The sequence below is a fragment of the Gouania willdenowi genome, chromosome 10 (assembly GCF_900634775.1).
Source record: "Gouania willdenowi chromosome 10, fGouWil2.1, whole genome shotgun sequence".
Classification (NCBI taxonomy): domain Eukaryota; kingdom Metazoa; phylum Chordata; class Actinopteri; order Blenniiformes; family Gobiesocidae; genus Gouania; species Gouania willdenowi.
In genome coordinates, this window is record NC_041053.1 from 37,556,953 (window position 1) to 37,575,972 (window position 19,020).

Sequence of the window (19,020 nt, forward strand, 5' to 3'; positions counted from 1 at the left end):
TCGTATCATCAGATTAGCGCTGGGCGATATATCCAGATTTCTATTTTGGAAATACAGTAAATTGCAATATCACCTATATCGATATACAGTATATACATTTTTATAGCTGATTTTTTATAAAATACTTCTTTTATGAGTCGCTGCTTTCGCAACTTCTCAGAACAGCATGGGAAGCTCCATTAGAGCCCAGCCCTTCCCCTAAACAAGCCACACTACAGAACTCACTCACACGTGCTGTCCCTTAGAGGAGAAAAAGGCAAAATTTGCACATATTGTACAGCTGTTTGTTAATAAATGTGCCTGTGTGGCATGTTGTGTAGGCAAATTAAACCTTGAATTGTCTTTCTGGTAAGACTTTATTGTGTTAAAATGATCAATATTTATATCGTATATCGCCATTTTGAGGAAAAAATAATGAGATATGAATTTTGGTCCATATTGCCCAGCCCTACGCACACCCCTAGTATGCATGTTTGCAGGAAGATTTTATTATTAATCTCTGACTGAAGACACATCTGGTTCCTGGAGAATAAAAATCTTTTCAGTTTGTCTTTGAGTAGAAAGGAGAAAAGCGTCTGATGAGGTTTGCAGAAGACATTTCACGGCGTCACGCAGCTATAGCATAGTACACACAGCTGGTGCTTTAAATCCACACAGACGGAATGATGAGCGCGTTAAGGATGATGATAATTACCTCACATCTGAACGCAGAATGTTTATTTGCTCTGAGGGCTCGGCCTGTGTAATGCGTGTCATAAAAACCTCAGAGTGCAACACAAACGCTAAAGGAGTGGATGATGATGATGATGATGATGATGATGATGATGATGATGATGAGACTCAATGAGTGGTACCTGGATGGTGGTGTACAGGGACTCTCCATACATCTCCTTGAAGCAGTCTCTGATGTCCAGCATGTCTACTTCACTCCTCGAAACCATTATCCTCATGAGGGTGTCGTCGTCAGTTCCTGCTCGCTGCAAAATAAATAAAAAAACACTTTCTGTAATGTTTGTCATTCAATCTTCACACACACAACAAAATTATACACTTCAGACTAAAGTATGCATGTACACACACTAAGTCTAGCAGCGTTTGCTTTTAATTTAGCATCGTTTTTGTCAACTCTACTTTTTCCCATGACAAAAACACACTCAGACATAATAATTAAAAGATGAAATAAGCCCAAAACGATAAAAACGACAGTCAAAAAGATACTTACAACAAGTTAATTTAGTCTTATTTTTACTTTGTACTTATTATTTTATATATTATACCAGGCAATAATTCCCTGGGGTGAGTGAAATCATTCAAGGGTTGAAAAAAATTATATGCATAATTTATTCGACTGAAACCAGACTTCATTTAATTTAGGTACTTAATAATAAGATTATGTAATAAGAAAACACCGATTAAAACAACAGTCAAAAAGATCATTCTTAATTTGAAATTCTGTTTTTAGAGTCATTTTTTGTGTTTACCTTGCGGGCCATCTTTATTGAGTATTATGTTAGATAGTGCTCTAATTTGTCATGCATGGTCATATTTTGATGACAAGTACTTATTATTGGGTATGTTATATTGAGTAAAAATTACCCCCCGTTAGTGAAATCATTCTTGGGTTGAAAAAATTATATGCATAATTTAGTCGACTGAAACCAGATTTCATTTAATTTGGGTTCTTTGATAATAAGATTAAAAAAGGCTCAAAACGATAAAAACAACAGTCAAAAAGATAATTATTAATTTGAAATAAAATGTTATGGTTTCATTTATTCAGGCAACTTTTTTTTTCAGGAAATTTACTTTGACCTACATTTCTGCGAAAGTCAAGGACACATCAAAGTGATCAGCAGATGCCTCTGAAGAAGACTGACAGTCAAAAAGATATTTCCAGCAAGTCAATTTAGTCTTCTTTTTTAATAGTTATTTTGATGACAAGTACTTATTATTGGATATATATATATATATTTTTGGTTTTTGCCACTTTCTGTGTTTTTGGAGTAATTTTTTCTGCTTATCTTGCAGGCCATCAATATATAGAACTTTTTATTGTGTGTATTATGTCAGATAGTGCTCTAATTTGTCATGCATTGTTATTTTGAAATATTTTAATGACAAGTACTTATTATTAACTTATATGATGAAAAAATTACCCAGCAATAGTGAAACTGATTAAGGATTAAACAAAAATATTAGCATAAATTAGTCAACTGAAATCATCCATCCATATATCCATTTCAGATCCGCTTTGTCCTGTTTTCAGGGTTGCGGGGGTCTGCCGGTGCCTATCTCCAGCTCATACTCGACTGAAGCCAGACTTAATTCAATTTGGATCGTGATGAATAGTCTTAATATATTGAAGTGAAGAGTTGCCCATATCAATGATATTAACATGGATCTGACTGCATGACTGGCTCGTTATGAAACATTCTTATGTACAAGAGTGTGTTTGTGATCAGAGCCAACCCTGGCTGTAGTTTTATTAATTAGTTTCCAACTAATTAGTTTTCGGGTGGCAACACTGGGCAGTGAAATGCAAAATATTGGGAAATGGTTTGTGTTGTGTGGCCTGGATCCAATAGGTCAAGCCCCGCCCCCCTCCTTGTTGCCTTTCTTCTCAGAGTTTGGTGTGAAAGTGGGAGCTAATTTGATATGGAGACAATCAGTAGAAGTACAAAAATGAAGGGTAATGATATAATAGTTTTTGTTTGTTTTTATTTGTTTTTGAGCAAATGTGTCCACACGTAGAAAACAAACCTCCCCCTTTGTGATTCACATGGTATTGATGAATCTTAATTAGGAATGTAACGATTAATCGTAAGGCAGTTAAAAATCAATTCATAGGTATCACGGTTCATATCGATACTCTGAAAATTGAATCGCAATACTTTTTTTTGAACAGCAGAGGGTGTTATCTATTTATCCTCCTCTTGTCCAGAAGCGTAGGCGACGGGCGGAATGGCCTTCTACATGTTCATAAATGATTCCTTACCCCTTTAGCACCGAAAGAATATCTGGAATATTACGTGAATATCTGTAAAAGTCACTCTTTTCTATTAGCTCTGTCTGCTAGCGCATAGCATCTCTTCTTCACTGCTAGAATATCTGCATGCCAACTGACCACTGGGTTACCAGCGCCCTCTGCTGATCCAAAGAAATATCTGATGTAAATACAGTGCAAAGACTGTTTTTTCAGTCCAATTGTTAAGGCACAAAATACATTTTCAGTTGCACTTGTATTATTCCTTTATTTCATTCAGGATTTATTTGAGTTAAATTGTATTGTTTTGAATAGTTTATCAAGGGATTCTTTTGACAATGAAAAATAAAAGGAAAATAGTACAGTATTATCTCTATTTTTCCCAAAAAAAATAAAGGAATATTTTTCCGTCATCATTCGTCTACAGTCTCATTTTGTAAAATAAATCGTGAGAGAATCGTATCGTGAACCCAGTATCGTGAATCGAATCGTATCGGGAGTTGAGTGAATCGTTACATCACTAATCTTAATTGAGGTCTTTTTTTGCTGGTTTTCAATGATCTGCATCCATATGCAGATTTTTGCTAATAAACAAATTGGCTACCATTTCTGTTAATTTCCCAGTTTGTACAGGTTTCAACAATAAAAACCTGCAAGAAGGAGAAAATCACTGCCCAAAAACGTTGGCCAGTGCTGCATCAGACCAATAACGAAACTGGAACGAACAGCAAAGGCTGCGTCTGTGTTTCCAAGCTGTATAATTATACATATATGACTGCTATGTGATGAAAGCATGAATACTTACCCTCATAGATTTGTACAAACTGTAAGCGAAAAAGCCTGGGACGCTCCTGCTACATTTCACTACAGAGAAAACAAGAGAAAAGCAGTGAGTTCAGTACATGACATTTGTGGTGAGAAAATATGCTTTTATTATACAAAGCCCAACAGAGCAGTGGTTGTCAACCTTTTCAGCCTGCGACCCCCAAAATAAAGGTTCCAGAGACAGGTGGTTATAGACAGACATGAACATTAAACAACAGTCATGTGGAGATGGGGCCATCTACAGTATAAGGGGGACTAAAGGGGAGAGCTTTTTGAGGCCCAGCCATAAAGTCAGAAAAATGATGGTCCATTGTTGAATGTATGAATCTGTGATAACCACATTTATTTATTTTTTATTTCAATCGGAAATAAAATGGGTTAAAAGTGACCAAAAATTGTGTAAAAGGTGGTGAAAAGGCATCGTAAAAACCACAGAAATTGGTTAAAAGTTGCCAAAAATAAACAGAAAAAGTGGTAAAAAGGAACAATTAGTTTAAACTGGTAAATAAAAGGCATGAAAAATAGTGAATGCGCATAAATTGGCAAAAATAAGCACGTCAACAAATATGACATTGGGTGGAAAAAGTGGTAAAGAGGGTTTATATGTTCCGGAAATGTCTTTAAAGTGGAAAAAAATGTGCAGAAGTGGCAGAAAATGGGAGTAATGTAGCAAAAATACATTAAAAGGAGCAAAAATATGACAAGAAAAGTGATGAAAATAGGTTAAAATATTGCAAGTTTGGTGTAGTTGAAGAAAAAGGGTAAAAAATTAGCAAATGGGCTCAAATTGTTAAAAATATTCCTAGTTTCTTGAAGGCATCTGGAGCCCCCATCCCAGTGTCTCGCGATCTCCTGGCCCCAAGGTTGAGAACCCCTGCAATAGAGGACGGACTCCATAAATCAGACAAAACCAAAGTCTCACCAATAGCTAACAGCAAGTCCTCCAGATTGCCCGTGGTCTCTCCTTTGATGCTGTCCTCTATCTCAAAGCCAGAGAGCTTCTTATAGGCAACAAACACTTTAGAGAACAAAGCAAACACAGCACCTGGGACTCAGAGCTAATCATCTACGCAGCAAAAAAGACACTTAGTATTAGCTTGTGTTTTGATGAAGCCTTTAAAAAGTCAGCACAAAGATGAGTATGTTCACAGACTGAAGGAATGGTACTAACACACAAAACGACAACAAAGATCAACAAAATGAGAACAAAAACACCCAAATGGCAATAAATATGCACAAACATGACTCCAAAATTTCAAAATGACAGAGAAATACACAAAACAACAACAAAACCACAAGAACACAAACATCAAAATGACAATACACAAAAATGACTCAAAAATCCAAGATAACAGATAAACACAAAAAATGACTTCAAAATCACACAAAACGACAACTAAAATCAACAAAAGGAGAAAAAAACCCAAATAACTACAAATATGCACAAAAAGCGACTCCAAAATGACAGGAAAATACAAAAAGTATTCAAAAACACAAAGCAATGCAAAAATACACAAGACAACAACAAAAATGCACAAAGTGGGCGAATCTTACTCAAATAACTCAAAACAAAAACAAAATGACCAGAAAACTTTAGCGCTTTCCTGTAATAATGCTAAAATTGGTCATTATTGTAAACGCTGATAATGTGGCCCTCAGATCAGATAGTAACATTTTTGGCCCCCAATTTCATAAGGGTTGTTCACTCATGCTTTCCGTTGCTCAGATTAGACCAGTTTGTGTTTTCATTTTGAACAATTACTCCATATATAAAAAGTATAAAAAAAACATGATTTAATAGATTAATAGTTGACAGAAATGTTTGAGTGACAAAATGTCTATACTTCTCATCAATGCTTTTACAGTTGTTTTTTCTTATGAAAATCTTGCAAACAAACAAACGCACCTGCTCTGAGATGCTCGAAGCTCCTGTTGCCAAAAATAGTGATGAATGTTTCCTCGTCCGTGCCCCACTTTCCCTCCCCAGCAGCGTACAGGTCCTGTAAAGGCAGAACAAACACTTCCACTGAGATTAGATGAGATGGCACCTCTAATTGGAGGTGTTGCACTGTGCCAAAGTGTTGCTTTTCCAATCCCATCACTGCTATTAGACCGAGTTTTGGTTCTTTTGGTTTCATAGGTAAAAGCAGTTTTTTTTCATTTCCTGGTGATTTCTGCGAGCTTCTTGATATTTTTCTAATTGCAGCGTTGATGTTTGGAGTCCTTTTCTACATGTCATGCATGCTTAATAAAGGCTGACCAGTAGCACCACATCATTATTGAGGAATGGCTTTAAATAAGAATCTTATTCCCAAAGGTTAACCTCCTGAATTAAATTTATTTGATTGAGTTCTCTGCCGACATGACTCGCTTCATGCTAACTTGGCCTTTAGCTTTCTCTGCAGCACAAATATGATCCCATTCTTAATATGAAAATCCTCAGTGGAGACAACTGAAATTCAGATAAATCTTGTAAAATTAAAACCTGGCTTGTTGTAACTAAAGCCATAGTTGTATTGTTTTAAAGTGAAACATCATGTTACAGATGTCAGGAACACACAGATTAATCTAATCTATGACGTCAGGGTCACAAATCCAGCAGAATATAATTCATGAGTTGTTATTAAAATGTACAAGCACTTTGAGTTAAACCAGTTTGTATAAATATCATCTTCTGTCATTTGTTTTGAACTCGTTTTTACCGTTTTAAGGATAATAATGATAATGGTGGTAAACACTGTTAAAGCTTGGTGAAATAAATACACTGTGCCACTTTTTCAAGGCATTTTGTTCTAGAGTGCTGTGTACATTTCTATTTTTTTTTTTTTTTACTGTAACTTGTCAATGAGCAATTTATACTGCAGTTTTTCAAATTCATTATAACTCAAGACCAAAAAACAAAAGCACATTTTAAATGGATTTGTGTTAACATTTACACAATATTTGTAAGGATATCACTGCATTCTGTCTGATTTGTTTAGTTGCTCTTTACTGCTCTTCAATGGCCAAGGATACATGACGTTTTTTAATTCGGAATTCGTTATTCTGAATTAAATCATTCAGAATTAAAGTGGTCTGCTTTGTGTTTACATGGAAAACTGGTTCATTCAGGTTTAGGTAATTCCGCTTTAGGTCTGGGGGTTGGGAAGGCTCTGATTGGACAGGGGGAGAATGTGACACATCACGTCTATTGGGAGAAACACACAACAAACCTTTTATTGTCGGCTATAACACAGAACACCAAACATCAGAACTGTTTTCACCTTTATTTTGATTGTAGTTTTGAAGCAGCAGCTCGACAATAACACATTTTGGTCCATGGAGCGTAAAGGAGATAGGAACTTAGATGAGCGTTCCCACGATGGCTTGGCTGATGGTTGCAGTTACACTAACCACCGTGGTGTCACTATAGAGTCTGATTCATACATCCTGCCTTATGCTCCTTTAAATGATACCGAGTTTGATGACCATTCAGTTACGGGCTCATGTTCACGTTACGTACCTTTGCATCTTTGTCGATCTTTCCCTCGTCCACGCCCTCCGCCCTGTTTCCCTTTGACAAACATTACAAACACAAAGACAGAAAGGCAGGGTGATGAAGAAGGGTAAAAGACGTGAATGCAGTGAGCTCCTCGTCTCAACCCACATGATGACTTACACCAATGGTTTATATATAAAGGCAATTACAACAATAGTCATCTTGTAGCGCTCAAATAATTGACATAGGAATTTAATATATAGAGAAGAATATATAGATTTAACTAGAGCACTCGGAGAGCGCAGACCTTCGCCAAGTACAGCACGAGTACCGGGAGGGACATACACAATGCACTTCCCTACCACCACTACATTACCCATAAGACACCGCACTTAAAAGGAGCAGGCTCAGGGACAGCTTCTACTTTCCTATTTTTTGTTATTTTCTCATTTTTTGTAATCCAGAATATCACCTGTTCCTTGTCCCATTATCAACATTTTCTGAAAATTGTGTCCAAACCTTTAAAACATGCTTCTGTGCTTCCATCCCTCACCCCCTCACCGGAGACTCTCTTTCCCAGTAAACCCAGTCCAGTCGAGTTGTGTGTCTATACCTGTAGCAGGATGACCAGGAGCCTCTGGTAGTGTCCTGATGTGTCCTCACAGATGTCTTTCTCCAACTTTGCACCAAACTCTAGATATAAGAGGAGAAGGTGTGAGTAGATGGTTTCCTCTTCCCACTCACACAGCCAGTACTGGCCATGTGGACCCCGGTGGGCTGCAGGGGCCGCTCAGACAGGACAAATTGAATTAGTGGACTAATGTTTGCATGGGTTGCCTTCTCCAGATCCCATAAAAACCAGTTTGTTACTTTGGCCCTCAAAGCCCTTTGTTGTCAGTGACTGTTGCCTTTGTGCTGTGCTGAGACTTAAAGCTGCTGTGAGGTCTGGAGGAGTGCAGTGTGTGTACGCATGGCTCAGATAAATGGATAACATGTGGTTCTGGAAAGAGTGCAGCACATCAGAGAACTAGTAGGTAGCTGTAAATAGGTGTTGGATAAAGTCCAAATAAGCAGTATTTATAAGGCAAGAAAAAGACAGTTAACCCTTAACTTGCTCTTCTTTCTGGTACACCAAAAAAATACAATAAATCGACTCCAGCTCATTCGAAATTCTGCAGCAAGAGAACTGGCCAAAACCAGAACGAGAGCACACATTTTAAAATCTAAGCACTGTTAGTTTACGCACTGATTTTAAAATTATTTTATTAGTTTATAAAGCACTACACGGCCTCACCCCAGATTATCTATCAGAGAAAGTTTTAGTTTATGAACAAAGCAAAGACCCTTAGTTCCTCTGGTACTACTTTTTTAACTGTATGGGTACCACCATTTTTGTCAAAAAGTTTAATAAAAAGCACAAATTAGATCAGATCCACATGAGACTTGGTGGGATAACTGAGAAACCATCATGACAAAATTAAGCCAAATTTCATACAGATCAGTCAAATACAAACTGAAATTACTGGAATTAATGGAATCTTCCTTTGGTCTATCTTTAGTTAAAAATTTGTCCAAATTCATTAGGTAGTTATTAGTTAAGGTGAATAAAATCAATATTAACTCATTGGCAAAGGTAAAAATAATTACAATATTTGCATTTGCTGAAGAAAATGCCAGTGAGGATGCAAGTGCTGGTATGCATTGTACCTGCAATAGCTTAGCATTAGCATAGCATTAACTGAGCATTAGAATCAACTTTATTTGTCATTGCACATGTTACAGTGCAACGAAATTTAATTTCAGTTTCATCCCGTCCAAGAAAACATAAAAGACAATCACATATAACATGGAAGGACAGGCACGGGAGAACTGTGGGTCGGCTCAAGGGCGGCGCCCCCTATTTACATGAAAAATGGGAGAACTACAGTAGGAGAGTAGAGGGAAAAAGGCAGGTTTTAAACTGAATTCCCTATTGGGGAGGACAGTGTAAAACTAGGCATTAACTAGCATTAGCATAGCATAACCTAATATTTGCTAGCATTAGCATTAACCTAACAATAGCATTAACCTAGAGTTAGCATTAACCTAGTATTAGCACTAAACTAGCATTAAAACTAACTTAGCATTAGCGTAACATTAACCTAGCAATGGCATTAGCCTAAATATACCATCCGCCGAGAATTAGCACTAACCTAGCATTAGCAAACAAAGCTTCTCTCACTCTTCTTCAGATTATTAAGTTCTCAATTACCTTTCTTGTAGACTTTGCTGATTTCTTTAATCTGTTCACCAGTTCTTGAGGCCAGAATCTCAATCAGTCGGTCATCATCAGTGCCAGCGCCCTGCGAACCAAACAATAAACTAATCAGAACAAACTACTATTGTCATTTTAAAGTCATCCTAATTTTAAAATAATAGATATAACAGGTAAGAGGATTCCAAAGTAACTCCCCAGAAAATGCGTCTAAAACAGGATGGAATAAAAAAAAAAAAAGAAAGAAAGAAAGACATTGTGCTGCCAAACACTGTCATTGTCATCTGGACGTCACTCACACTGACAAGGCCAAACACCTGTGCACTGCATATGACAGACAATCATTCTTTTGTAAATCAATCTGTTGTCAATTGCTTTGGCTTCTGTCTCCTCTCCACTATTCAAATGATCTGAGTCATTGATTAAAGCTTTTGTATAGAATAGAAAAAAGTTTTAAAGTAAACAAAATGTAGAAAAAAAGATGGTTTTGCATGAGCAAGAAAGGTTTTCAGCACGTTATCATCAACCAACTCTTCAGACAAAGCTCTATTTTAATGCTCAGATGAAGAAGAAAGAGAGTTTCTCACAGGCTTTTTGCTGCATGCTAATGCTAGGTCTTCATGAATACAATGGCTGATACTGGAAAATAAAACGTAAAATAAATAAATAAATCCCTGCAGAAGTTGTTCTGAACACTGTTAAATAATAAATAAAAACTATATACAGTATATATATATATAGTATAAAACGCACAGAATATTCCTAGATTATTGAATATTTCTTAGATTTTACTAGCCGACAACACCTTGGGGTCAGGATCCCATTTGGAGTCGCGAGAAGAATATTTTTTAAACAATTTGATCCCATTTTTACTTATTTTTATCTACAACTACACCATATTAACCTATTTTCATCACTTTGTCTTGCAATATTTTTGCTCTTTTTAATGCATTTTTGCTACATTACTCCCATTTCTGCCACTTCCCTACACATTCAATGCCTTTTCTGCACATTTTCGGCACTTAAAAATCTTTTCCACCACTTTTCCCACTTAATGTCACATATGTTGACCCATTATTGTCACTTTTAACTTCTTTCCACCATGTTTATTTTGGCCAATTTAACCACATTCACAATTTGTCATGCCCATTATTTTAAACTAATTATCCCTACTTTTGAAATTACATTACCCTAAACCCCCCTCCACCCATTTCTGCCACTTTTAAGCCAATATTGACAATTTGAACCCATTTTACCACTTCTTCCGCCCATTTTATTTCAGATTGAAACAAGGATTTACTTTTTTAAAATGACTATATATTATGGAGCAATTAATAATGAACTGCCTGGATAACAGTCTATATTATTCAGATGAATATATAAATGTGGTTATCACAGATTCTTAGAACAATGGACCATCATTTTGCTGACTTTATTGATGGACCCAAAAATCTCTCCCCTTTATCCCCCCTTATAAATGACCCTTTAAACCAGTGGTGGAGAACCACTGGTTTAAGGTACTAACATCAACTAAAAAAAATAAATACACTGTAAAGAGTTCATTGTTTAGGTTTAGTTACCATTATTTAGTGGTGAATGTACAGTATGTATATGTATTATTTACATACATTTGTGGTAATCCCAGCATGCGTCTGGTAAAAGCTGAGTCTGTTACCTTGATAGCTTTGTGCAGTTGAGTGGCATCGAAAAGGACAGGCGGTGCCATCAAGGCCACCAGCAGACTCTCAAGCAGCCCACTGAGTTCAGACTTCAGTGCACTGACCAGGTCCTGCAGACACACAGTGAATACTGAGGAGCGATAAGGGTCTCACTGGTTTTAGCAGAACAGAAAAAAATACAACTTTTACAGCCTGAACCAATAATAGAGGTTGGAAAATACAAAAACCTCAAATGTATTTTAAATTAAATTACAATAAATTCATTTGAATTGAGTAAAATTGAATTAATGTACCCCGCAACCCTGAAAAAAGGAGCAAGCGGGTCAGAAGATGGATGAATTAATTAATTAATTAATGTAGAGTAAACAGAATTAAATTGAAATAAATTGAATGAAATTAAAATGGTTATCATCCTATAGTTTAATTTTGTATAATATATATATATACACACAAGATAAATCTGATTTTTAAAGGTTTGTTTTTTCTTGTGAAGCCAGAAAATAAAATAAAGAAATACATAAAATACATTAAAAATATATAAATAAAAATAAATGTAAAAATATTATAAATACATAAATAAATAAATGCATAATAATATATTAGATAAATATGATTTTTAAAGGTTGGTTTTACAGGAATTGTGAAGCCTGAGCATAAAAGAAAAGAAAAGGAAAAAATAATAAATGAAAAATGAAAAATAAAATGTAAAACTACAAATACAAATACAAATAAATGTAAAAAATAAACAAACTGAAGAGTGCTTTTTCCTGAATAAAGCAGACGTAGTTAAAGCAAAAATAATCCAGAAAATAAAGATAATTGGCAAAAAGTAGCATTTGGGATTTTTTTGATCGGGACATCATGGTGGTGATTTATTCACTGAAACCAACAAAAAAGACATAAAAATGCAATAAACTGTTGTTGTTTTTTACATTGTTGAACCATAACATAATGATATAACAGTGAAATGTGAACTAAATACCACTGATTACTTCATCCTCATGTTTGCAGTGGAATAAAATGTATCCTTTAAGGTCAGTGTGAAGAGAAATGAAGGGTTTGAGGCGAGACGACCTCTTATAAAACTACAGCTCACGTTTGCTGCTTCAAATCTGCAGAAATCAATATCAATCAAAGTAGTGCAGGGACCGCAGGAAAGAAAGCTGTCTGACTCGGAATACTGTTCTTTTTACACAATAATAAAAAACAGGAAACTTCAGAATAGATGACATTTCATGAAAAGATTTTTTGGAATCAGATTTTAAATTTTTATTCTCATTCTGTCTATTCCATATGGTTTTTTGATTATTATTACATTTCTGTATTTCTATCGTAGTTTTGTGTGTTTTTGGGTCATTTAATGTGTTTCTATTGTAGTTTTGTGTGTTTTTGGAGTCATTTTGGGTGTTTTTCGGTAATGTATGTTTTTTATATTTATTTTGTGGCTTTTTGTTGTTGTTTGGGGATCACTTTGTGCATTTTTCTTTTAATTTATTTTGTGCATTTACTTTGGGGGGCAACACAGAATCACTTCAAGGACCACTTGTGGCCCCGAGCTGCCAGTTGCCCAAGTCTGCTTTATGCCACACTGCACTGCAGTAATTAAAGATGTTACTTTTGCTGTTTTTTTCCTCAAAGCATTAAAGTGCTCAGACATTAGATTGTGTGATATTCTCTTGCACATTTTCCTCTTGAGCCACTTCTGCTATGAACACTGAACGCTGCCATTACCTTGAGACACAATGCTTTTAAAAGAATCCCTACAGGGCCAGAAAACAGACGTTCTGCTGTTGATCCACAGGTGGTACGAAAACAACGGAGTAGAAAAGTGAGAGCGTGGAGGCGTACAATGCTCATTACTCGTGCAAATTCCTGCACAGTGTTTTGGTTCATCAACACAGCAGGATTTGGTGTTTCAGTCGTTTTTCTGATTCAAATCCAAACTGGGTTATAGTCGCATCTTACGCCTATTGTGCAATATAATACAACTATTTAGAATATTATGGATAATACACAAGAGTTGGTTCAAAATGTCACAAAAAAACAAACTCAGTGACGACCCCCAGATGAACAGTATGGAGTCTGATTGTGTGGTAATAATCTTTGTTTCTGGTAATAATGGTCATTATAGAAAAATAACGTATGCTCAGTATTTTTTATTTAACATTATCATAACATAACAGTTTTAACCTGAAACCCTTAAATCAGTGTTGATTTTGGCAAGAATTTCATTTTAGTTTTAGTCACTTACCAAAGACTGGATTTAGTTAGTCAAGTTTTAGAATTTTAGTTTAGTTTTTGTCTTTTATTTGTTTTTTAAGTTAAAATTTAGTCAATGAAAAGGAGTTTAGTATTATTTTTTAAATCATTTGACAGTTTCTTTTTATACTGTAATGGAATTTGCAAAATTAAGTTTGTTATGGTAGTAAAAATTCCATTTAAAATAAGAATGTGCCATATTACTCTTGTTTAATGTATGTATGTATGTATGTATGTATGTATGTATGTATGTATGTATGTATGTATGTATGTATCAAAATGTCTGAGTGTCCTGTTTAATTAAAGTTAAAAGGGAAAATAATCAAATTATTAAGGATGGTTTTAATCCATTTTTTTTTACTCGTCAGTTGATAATAATAGAGATTTTTTTTGTCAGTACTTCTTGAACTTACATTCTTGTCACAAATTAGACTCAAAATAAAGCAAAAGCACTGACAAAAATAATGCTACATTGAATGAATTTGGGATAAAACATTTGATCCTCAAAAATATCTACCTATAATATCTGAAAGGGAAAAATAAATTACTAAATAAAAATCCAAATGGCAATAGGAGAAAAATCCACATCTTATTTTACCAACTTATGAATAAAAATAGTGATAATTTTAGGTTATAGGTTTGCATACATAAAAATAGCTTGCTTTAATGTTTTTACTGCTGATTTTAATGTTGTTATTGATTTTTAAACTGTTTAAAGTTTTCTGTTGCACTTTTTGTTGTTTTTTGCCTTGCACTTGGAGATGTAATGTGAATGCCTGTTTCCTGTCTCACCTTTCCGTACGTCGTCTTGTACGCTGCTTTAATTTGCTGTCGTTGATCGTTGGTGCGAGCTGACAGAAGCATGAGAACGGTGTCTTCATCTGTGCCTGAATCAGAGGTAAAAAAATAAAAAAAAAACACTTCAGGCAAAACAGGAAAGACAACACAGGAAAGACAACACAGTGAGCTCCTAAAACCCAAAGACAAATTTTTGTGTTGTTTGGATTGGAAAACATTTGGTTTTGTCTAAAAATCTTCTTTTTCAAAATACAGCTGTGAATCTGTCGATAAATTTCCACCCCCTCATTGTCTAAAGTTATTAAACGACTTATAATAAATTAATCTATTATAAATTATTCAGCACTGGAGCTGTTTCTGGGACTATATGCGGATTACGCCATTACAGGGTCACACTAGTTTAGAATCTAAACCAGTGGTTCCCAACCTTTTTTGGGTTGTGACCCCATTTTGATTTCATAAATTTTATTTTTTTAAATTGCAAAATTATGATTTTAATCAGTCATTTTTTTTTAGGAAGACTAGACATTTCAGGCGACCCCAAGGTTGAAAATAATTGATCTAAACGTTTAAACAAAGCTAAACAGTAAAGAGTCAGTTTGACCTGTCGAGGGTATTACTTTGCTCTTATTCTGAAAGTGTAAAACCAAAATATTGAAACTTACATTATTACATAGTTTTAGACTTTGAAAAGAAATCTCAGGGCACATTCAAACTTTATTTTTCTACCTAAGAGCAGCAATGCTTACATTTTATTAAAACTAATGGTGAATTATTATTATTATTATTATTATTATTATTGTTGTCAGACTGGTAATCTTTAGATTATAAAGTAAAATGCCTGTACTAAATCCAGAAAAATGAGTTCCATCTCCTGTTCCTGAGCTTGTTCACCAGTCTTCAGCTGCCATCACGTTACAGCCATAATTGCTTGTTGCCAGGTTTGATGGTTGTGCAGTCAGAGCTCATTACTGAGGTACCTTCACCAAGCACTTTGAGAAAATGACTTTACGTTAACCTCAGCTTTGCACAGCTGGTCAAAAAAAAAAAAAAGACTGGAAAAGGAAAAAAAACTAGATATAATCTACCTCACACGCTTAACTTTCCGTACAGTTTTCTGTCAAACTGGTGCTTCATTATAGAATAAAGTCAAAAAGATCCCAAGAGACTCAAGCTGGCTTTTAACAAACTCGGCGAAAGAGAAAAACCTGTGATGCACAAAGGCAAACAAAAACAAAAAATTGAATAAATGAGTTCCTGGTGAGAGACGAGGAGGCAGCTAAAGGTGTTGTGTTACAAACTGGTTTAAAATTTAATAGCTTGTATTGGAGACATCAATAATTCAGCTCCTGGACTCAAAACAAACACCAGATATACACAGCATCCAGTGTTAATGTTGTTGGATAAAAATGTCGAAAAAAACAAGGCATTTACTATTTAAAAAAAAAATAAAAAAATAAAATGCATGTGAATGAAAGCTATAATAAAAAATATATGGATATTTTCATTAAGTAATAGAAGAAAAACTACAAAGTTCGTGTGTAAAATGGCATATTAGGGTCACAATAAAATAAATAAATTAAAAATCTGGGCACTACGAGATTAAAGTCGTAGTTTTTGAGAATAAAGTCATAATTTTATGAGAATAAAGCCGTAGTAATTTTTGACCTTATTTTGACGTGGCCTTAATATGCCGTCGTACACATGGGACAAATCAGAACTAAGTTTCTTTTATGGAAAGTATTCCAATCAAAAGTACTTTTGTTCAGTGAAAGTAAGCTGATAGTGTTTGTGTTTTTACAAATATTCATCGAATATCAGGTGAACTCTTATGCTTTCTATTTTAGTCGACTTAATCTGTAACAGAGTTAGTTGACTAAAACTAGACAATAACTGAAATAGTCCTGATGTCTAAATTTTGACTAAAAGTGAGTTGCATTTTAGACTAAAGACTATGACTAAAACTGAATTAAAATGTGTTGTCAAAATTAACACATATAAACTGCTTAATTGTCAGATACAAACACTCACCCATTCCTTTCATCGCTCGGTGCAGAATTTCAGCATCGTGTTTGGCGTCAAAGTTGACGAACGGTTTGACGCTGCCTCTGTAAGTCTGTTGGCGGAGAAAAACAGACCATATGAGGATAGAAAAACAATGATTTTACTTTAGATTTTTGTTTTAAGTTTGGATTCAAAAAGCCAACACTTATCAAGAAGCTGGCTTGATGAGTTTAGAGCTTCACCATGTTAGTCAATCGTCAATCATTTTGGACTGATACTGAGAGGTGAAACCATGGATGGCTTTAAAAACAAACAGCAGCATTCTAAAACGTACTGGTATACAGCTAGTGGAGGGAAAATAAAAGTGGGATTTGATGTAAAAAGTGGTGAAATGGGTTTTTAAAAACCACAGAAATTATATAATGCAAATTTAAGTGGCCATAAACAGACAGAAAAAGTGGTAAAAAAAAAGTGTTCTGTCAATATTGGAACAATTCATATGAACGATTAGTTTGACCTGGTAAATAATTGGCACGACAAATTGTAAATGTGGTTAAAATGGTAAAAATTTGCATGAAATATGGTAAAAACAGGTTAAAAGCGACAATAATGGGTCATAATATGCAACATTAGGTGAGAAAAGTGGTGGAAAGGTTTTATAAGAGCTGAAAATGTCTTGAAAGTGGGAAAAAAATGTACAGAAAAGTTATTGAAATTTGATGAAGTGGCATAAATGGGAAAATGTAGCAAAAATGCATTAAAAGGAGCAAAAATATGACAAGAAACAGTGATGAAAATGGGTTAAAATATGGCAAGTTTGGTGGAATTGCAGAAAAAAGGGTAAATATAAGCAAAAATGGGCTCAAATTGTTAAAAGGACCAATGGAGTGATAATAAAACTGAGGTTATAAATGTTCATGCCTGGTAGTGTTTGTTGGGAATCGTGCATGAATATAACTGTATGCATTTATTTTGAACAATTACAAACCCTGTCACAACAGTTTTGTATATATCCTAACGAGCATTTAAACCGTGCACAAATAGTCCTAATGCTAGTCTGGAAATCAGCTCATTATATCAATGTATCTCCGTTAAATGCAATATGCCACCAGCCTGCACCGTTTCCAACCTGGCTGCTAATTAAATAGTAAGCCAGTGGGGAAACAATAGACACACACACACACGCACACGGTAACACAATATGCTGCAAATGAAGCCACCATTAGCAGCTGAAACAGAGTTCTCGCTAAAAAACACGCCCTCATCAGCCAGACTCAGGTCTGTCTATGAAAACTGAAGAAGGGGGATTAAATCAAATCAAGGATATCAAATAAAGCTGCTCCTTCCCTTTTAGTTTCAATGTGTGCTCTAATGTTTTCCTAATGAGTTGGGTTTAAAGGAAGACCTGTGAGGGAGAAGTCACACACACACACACACACACACACACACACACACACACACACACACTGGCTCTGGCTCTGCAGCAGAATGAGAATCCAACTGTATCCATGGAGGGGGTTAGGGTTTATGGTGTGTATTGTTTAGGGTCGATCATGCAGAGTGAATCCAACGGAGCTGGAAGGAATTGCCACTGACCTTTCAACGCTCAAGACATAACTTATATAAACGTAAAGGTTAGTGCAGCTGTTGTGGCTTCCTATTTCAATTCAATGATTGGATGCTAAGTAGAGACAATTCTACCATTTTTTTTTTCCTTATTTCTCTTCAGTTCAGAATTAGAATCAGAAATACCAGTACTTTATTCATCCCACAAGGGGAAATTACTTTGTTACAGAAGCTGGTGAAATATTACAAATGAAAAGAACAAACACTAAACAACAGAAAAAAGAGAAAAGAATGAAAGAAAACGTACATAATTAAGTAAAAGACTATTAATTAAAAACGTATTAAATACAAGTGTACACATTACAGTAAAAAATATTATAATATTAATAATAATACAAATACAAATAATACAAATATTCAATTCAATTCAACTTTACTTATATAGCGCAAATTACAACAGTAGTCATCTCGAAGCATTATCAAAAAGTGAATGTAACCATGTCTAAAATAAAACTGAATATAAAAAGAAAAAAAAATAGAAAATTCTTAAGAAAAAAGAAAAAACCCAACTAATCCACATGAACAAATACACAAATATAATGCAGTTCAAAGTCAAATGAAGGTAAAGAAATAACTCACCATCCTTTCTGCTGATGGAAGATAATCAATGTGAGCTGGAAAAAAGGACAGTAAGTATCAAATTAGTCCTAAAGTGTCTGATCTACAGTACATTTACACAGACTAACCTGTAAGGAGCTCCTGTCCTGTTCCGAGTGTTTGTTCCTCACAGGTGATGGATGTCTGAGCTAAAAGCTGAACACTGTTTTAACTCCTCCTCAGCAGAAAAAGCCATCGGAAGGATTGGGTTTCAAAGGCCATCGGCCAAAAAACTTCATCGCTCTAATTACAGTGTTTCACTGTAACAACCCAGAGCCAAGATGTTGAATTTTATATGAGAACAGGTTTTAGTGCAGTTCTACACTGTTAACTCTATTATCTTAGATTGCTGTCTGTGCCGTTGCAGTATATCGTGTTACGTTGTTTTGTGTTGTGTGGTGTTAGACTACACACTGTCCTCACATTACGTTAAACCAGTGGTTCTCAACAGTCATGTGGAGACAGGGTCATCTATAAGGGGGAATAAAGGGGAGATATTTTTGGGGTGCATCCATAA

At 35.1% G+C, this 19,020-nt stretch overlaps 1 protein-coding gene across 2 annotated transcripts in view; it reads right to left on the reverse strand.

Annotated features, from left to right (window-relative positions):
- anxa5a (annexin A5a) overlaps positions 1-18,670 on the reverse strand; it is a 1,189,405-nt gene extending 1,170,735 nt beyond the window's left edge. For both annotated transcript variants that reach the window (XR_003674903.1, XM_028458963.1), the window contains exons 1-12: positions 18,593-18,670; positions 18,486-18,520; positions 16,308-16,392; positions 14,271-14,365; positions 11,216-11,329; positions 9,538-9,628; positions 7,900-7,979; positions 7,311-7,361; positions 5,719-5,808; positions 4,731-4,830; positions 3,789-3,847; positions 855-977 (exon numbers count right to left, since the gene is read on the reverse strand). Coding sequence is in view for 1 of the 2 variants with exons in the window: in XM_028458963.1 (XP_028314764.1) it covers positions 855-977; positions 3,789-3,847; positions 4,731-4,830; positions 5,719-5,808; positions 7,311-7,361; positions 7,900-7,979; positions 9,538-9,628; positions 11,216-11,329; positions 14,271-14,365; positions 16,308-16,392; positions 18,486-18,488 (891 nt within the window). In the remaining variant the exon portion in view is untranslated. The remainder of the gene's footprint in view (positions 1-854; positions 978-3,788; positions 3,848-4,730; positions 4,831-5,718; positions 5,809-7,310; positions 7,362-7,899; positions 7,980-9,537; positions 9,629-11,215; positions 11,330-14,270; positions 14,366-16,307; positions 16,393-18,485; positions 18,521-18,592) is intronic.
- Positions 18,671-19,020: the final 350 nt, after the last annotated feature.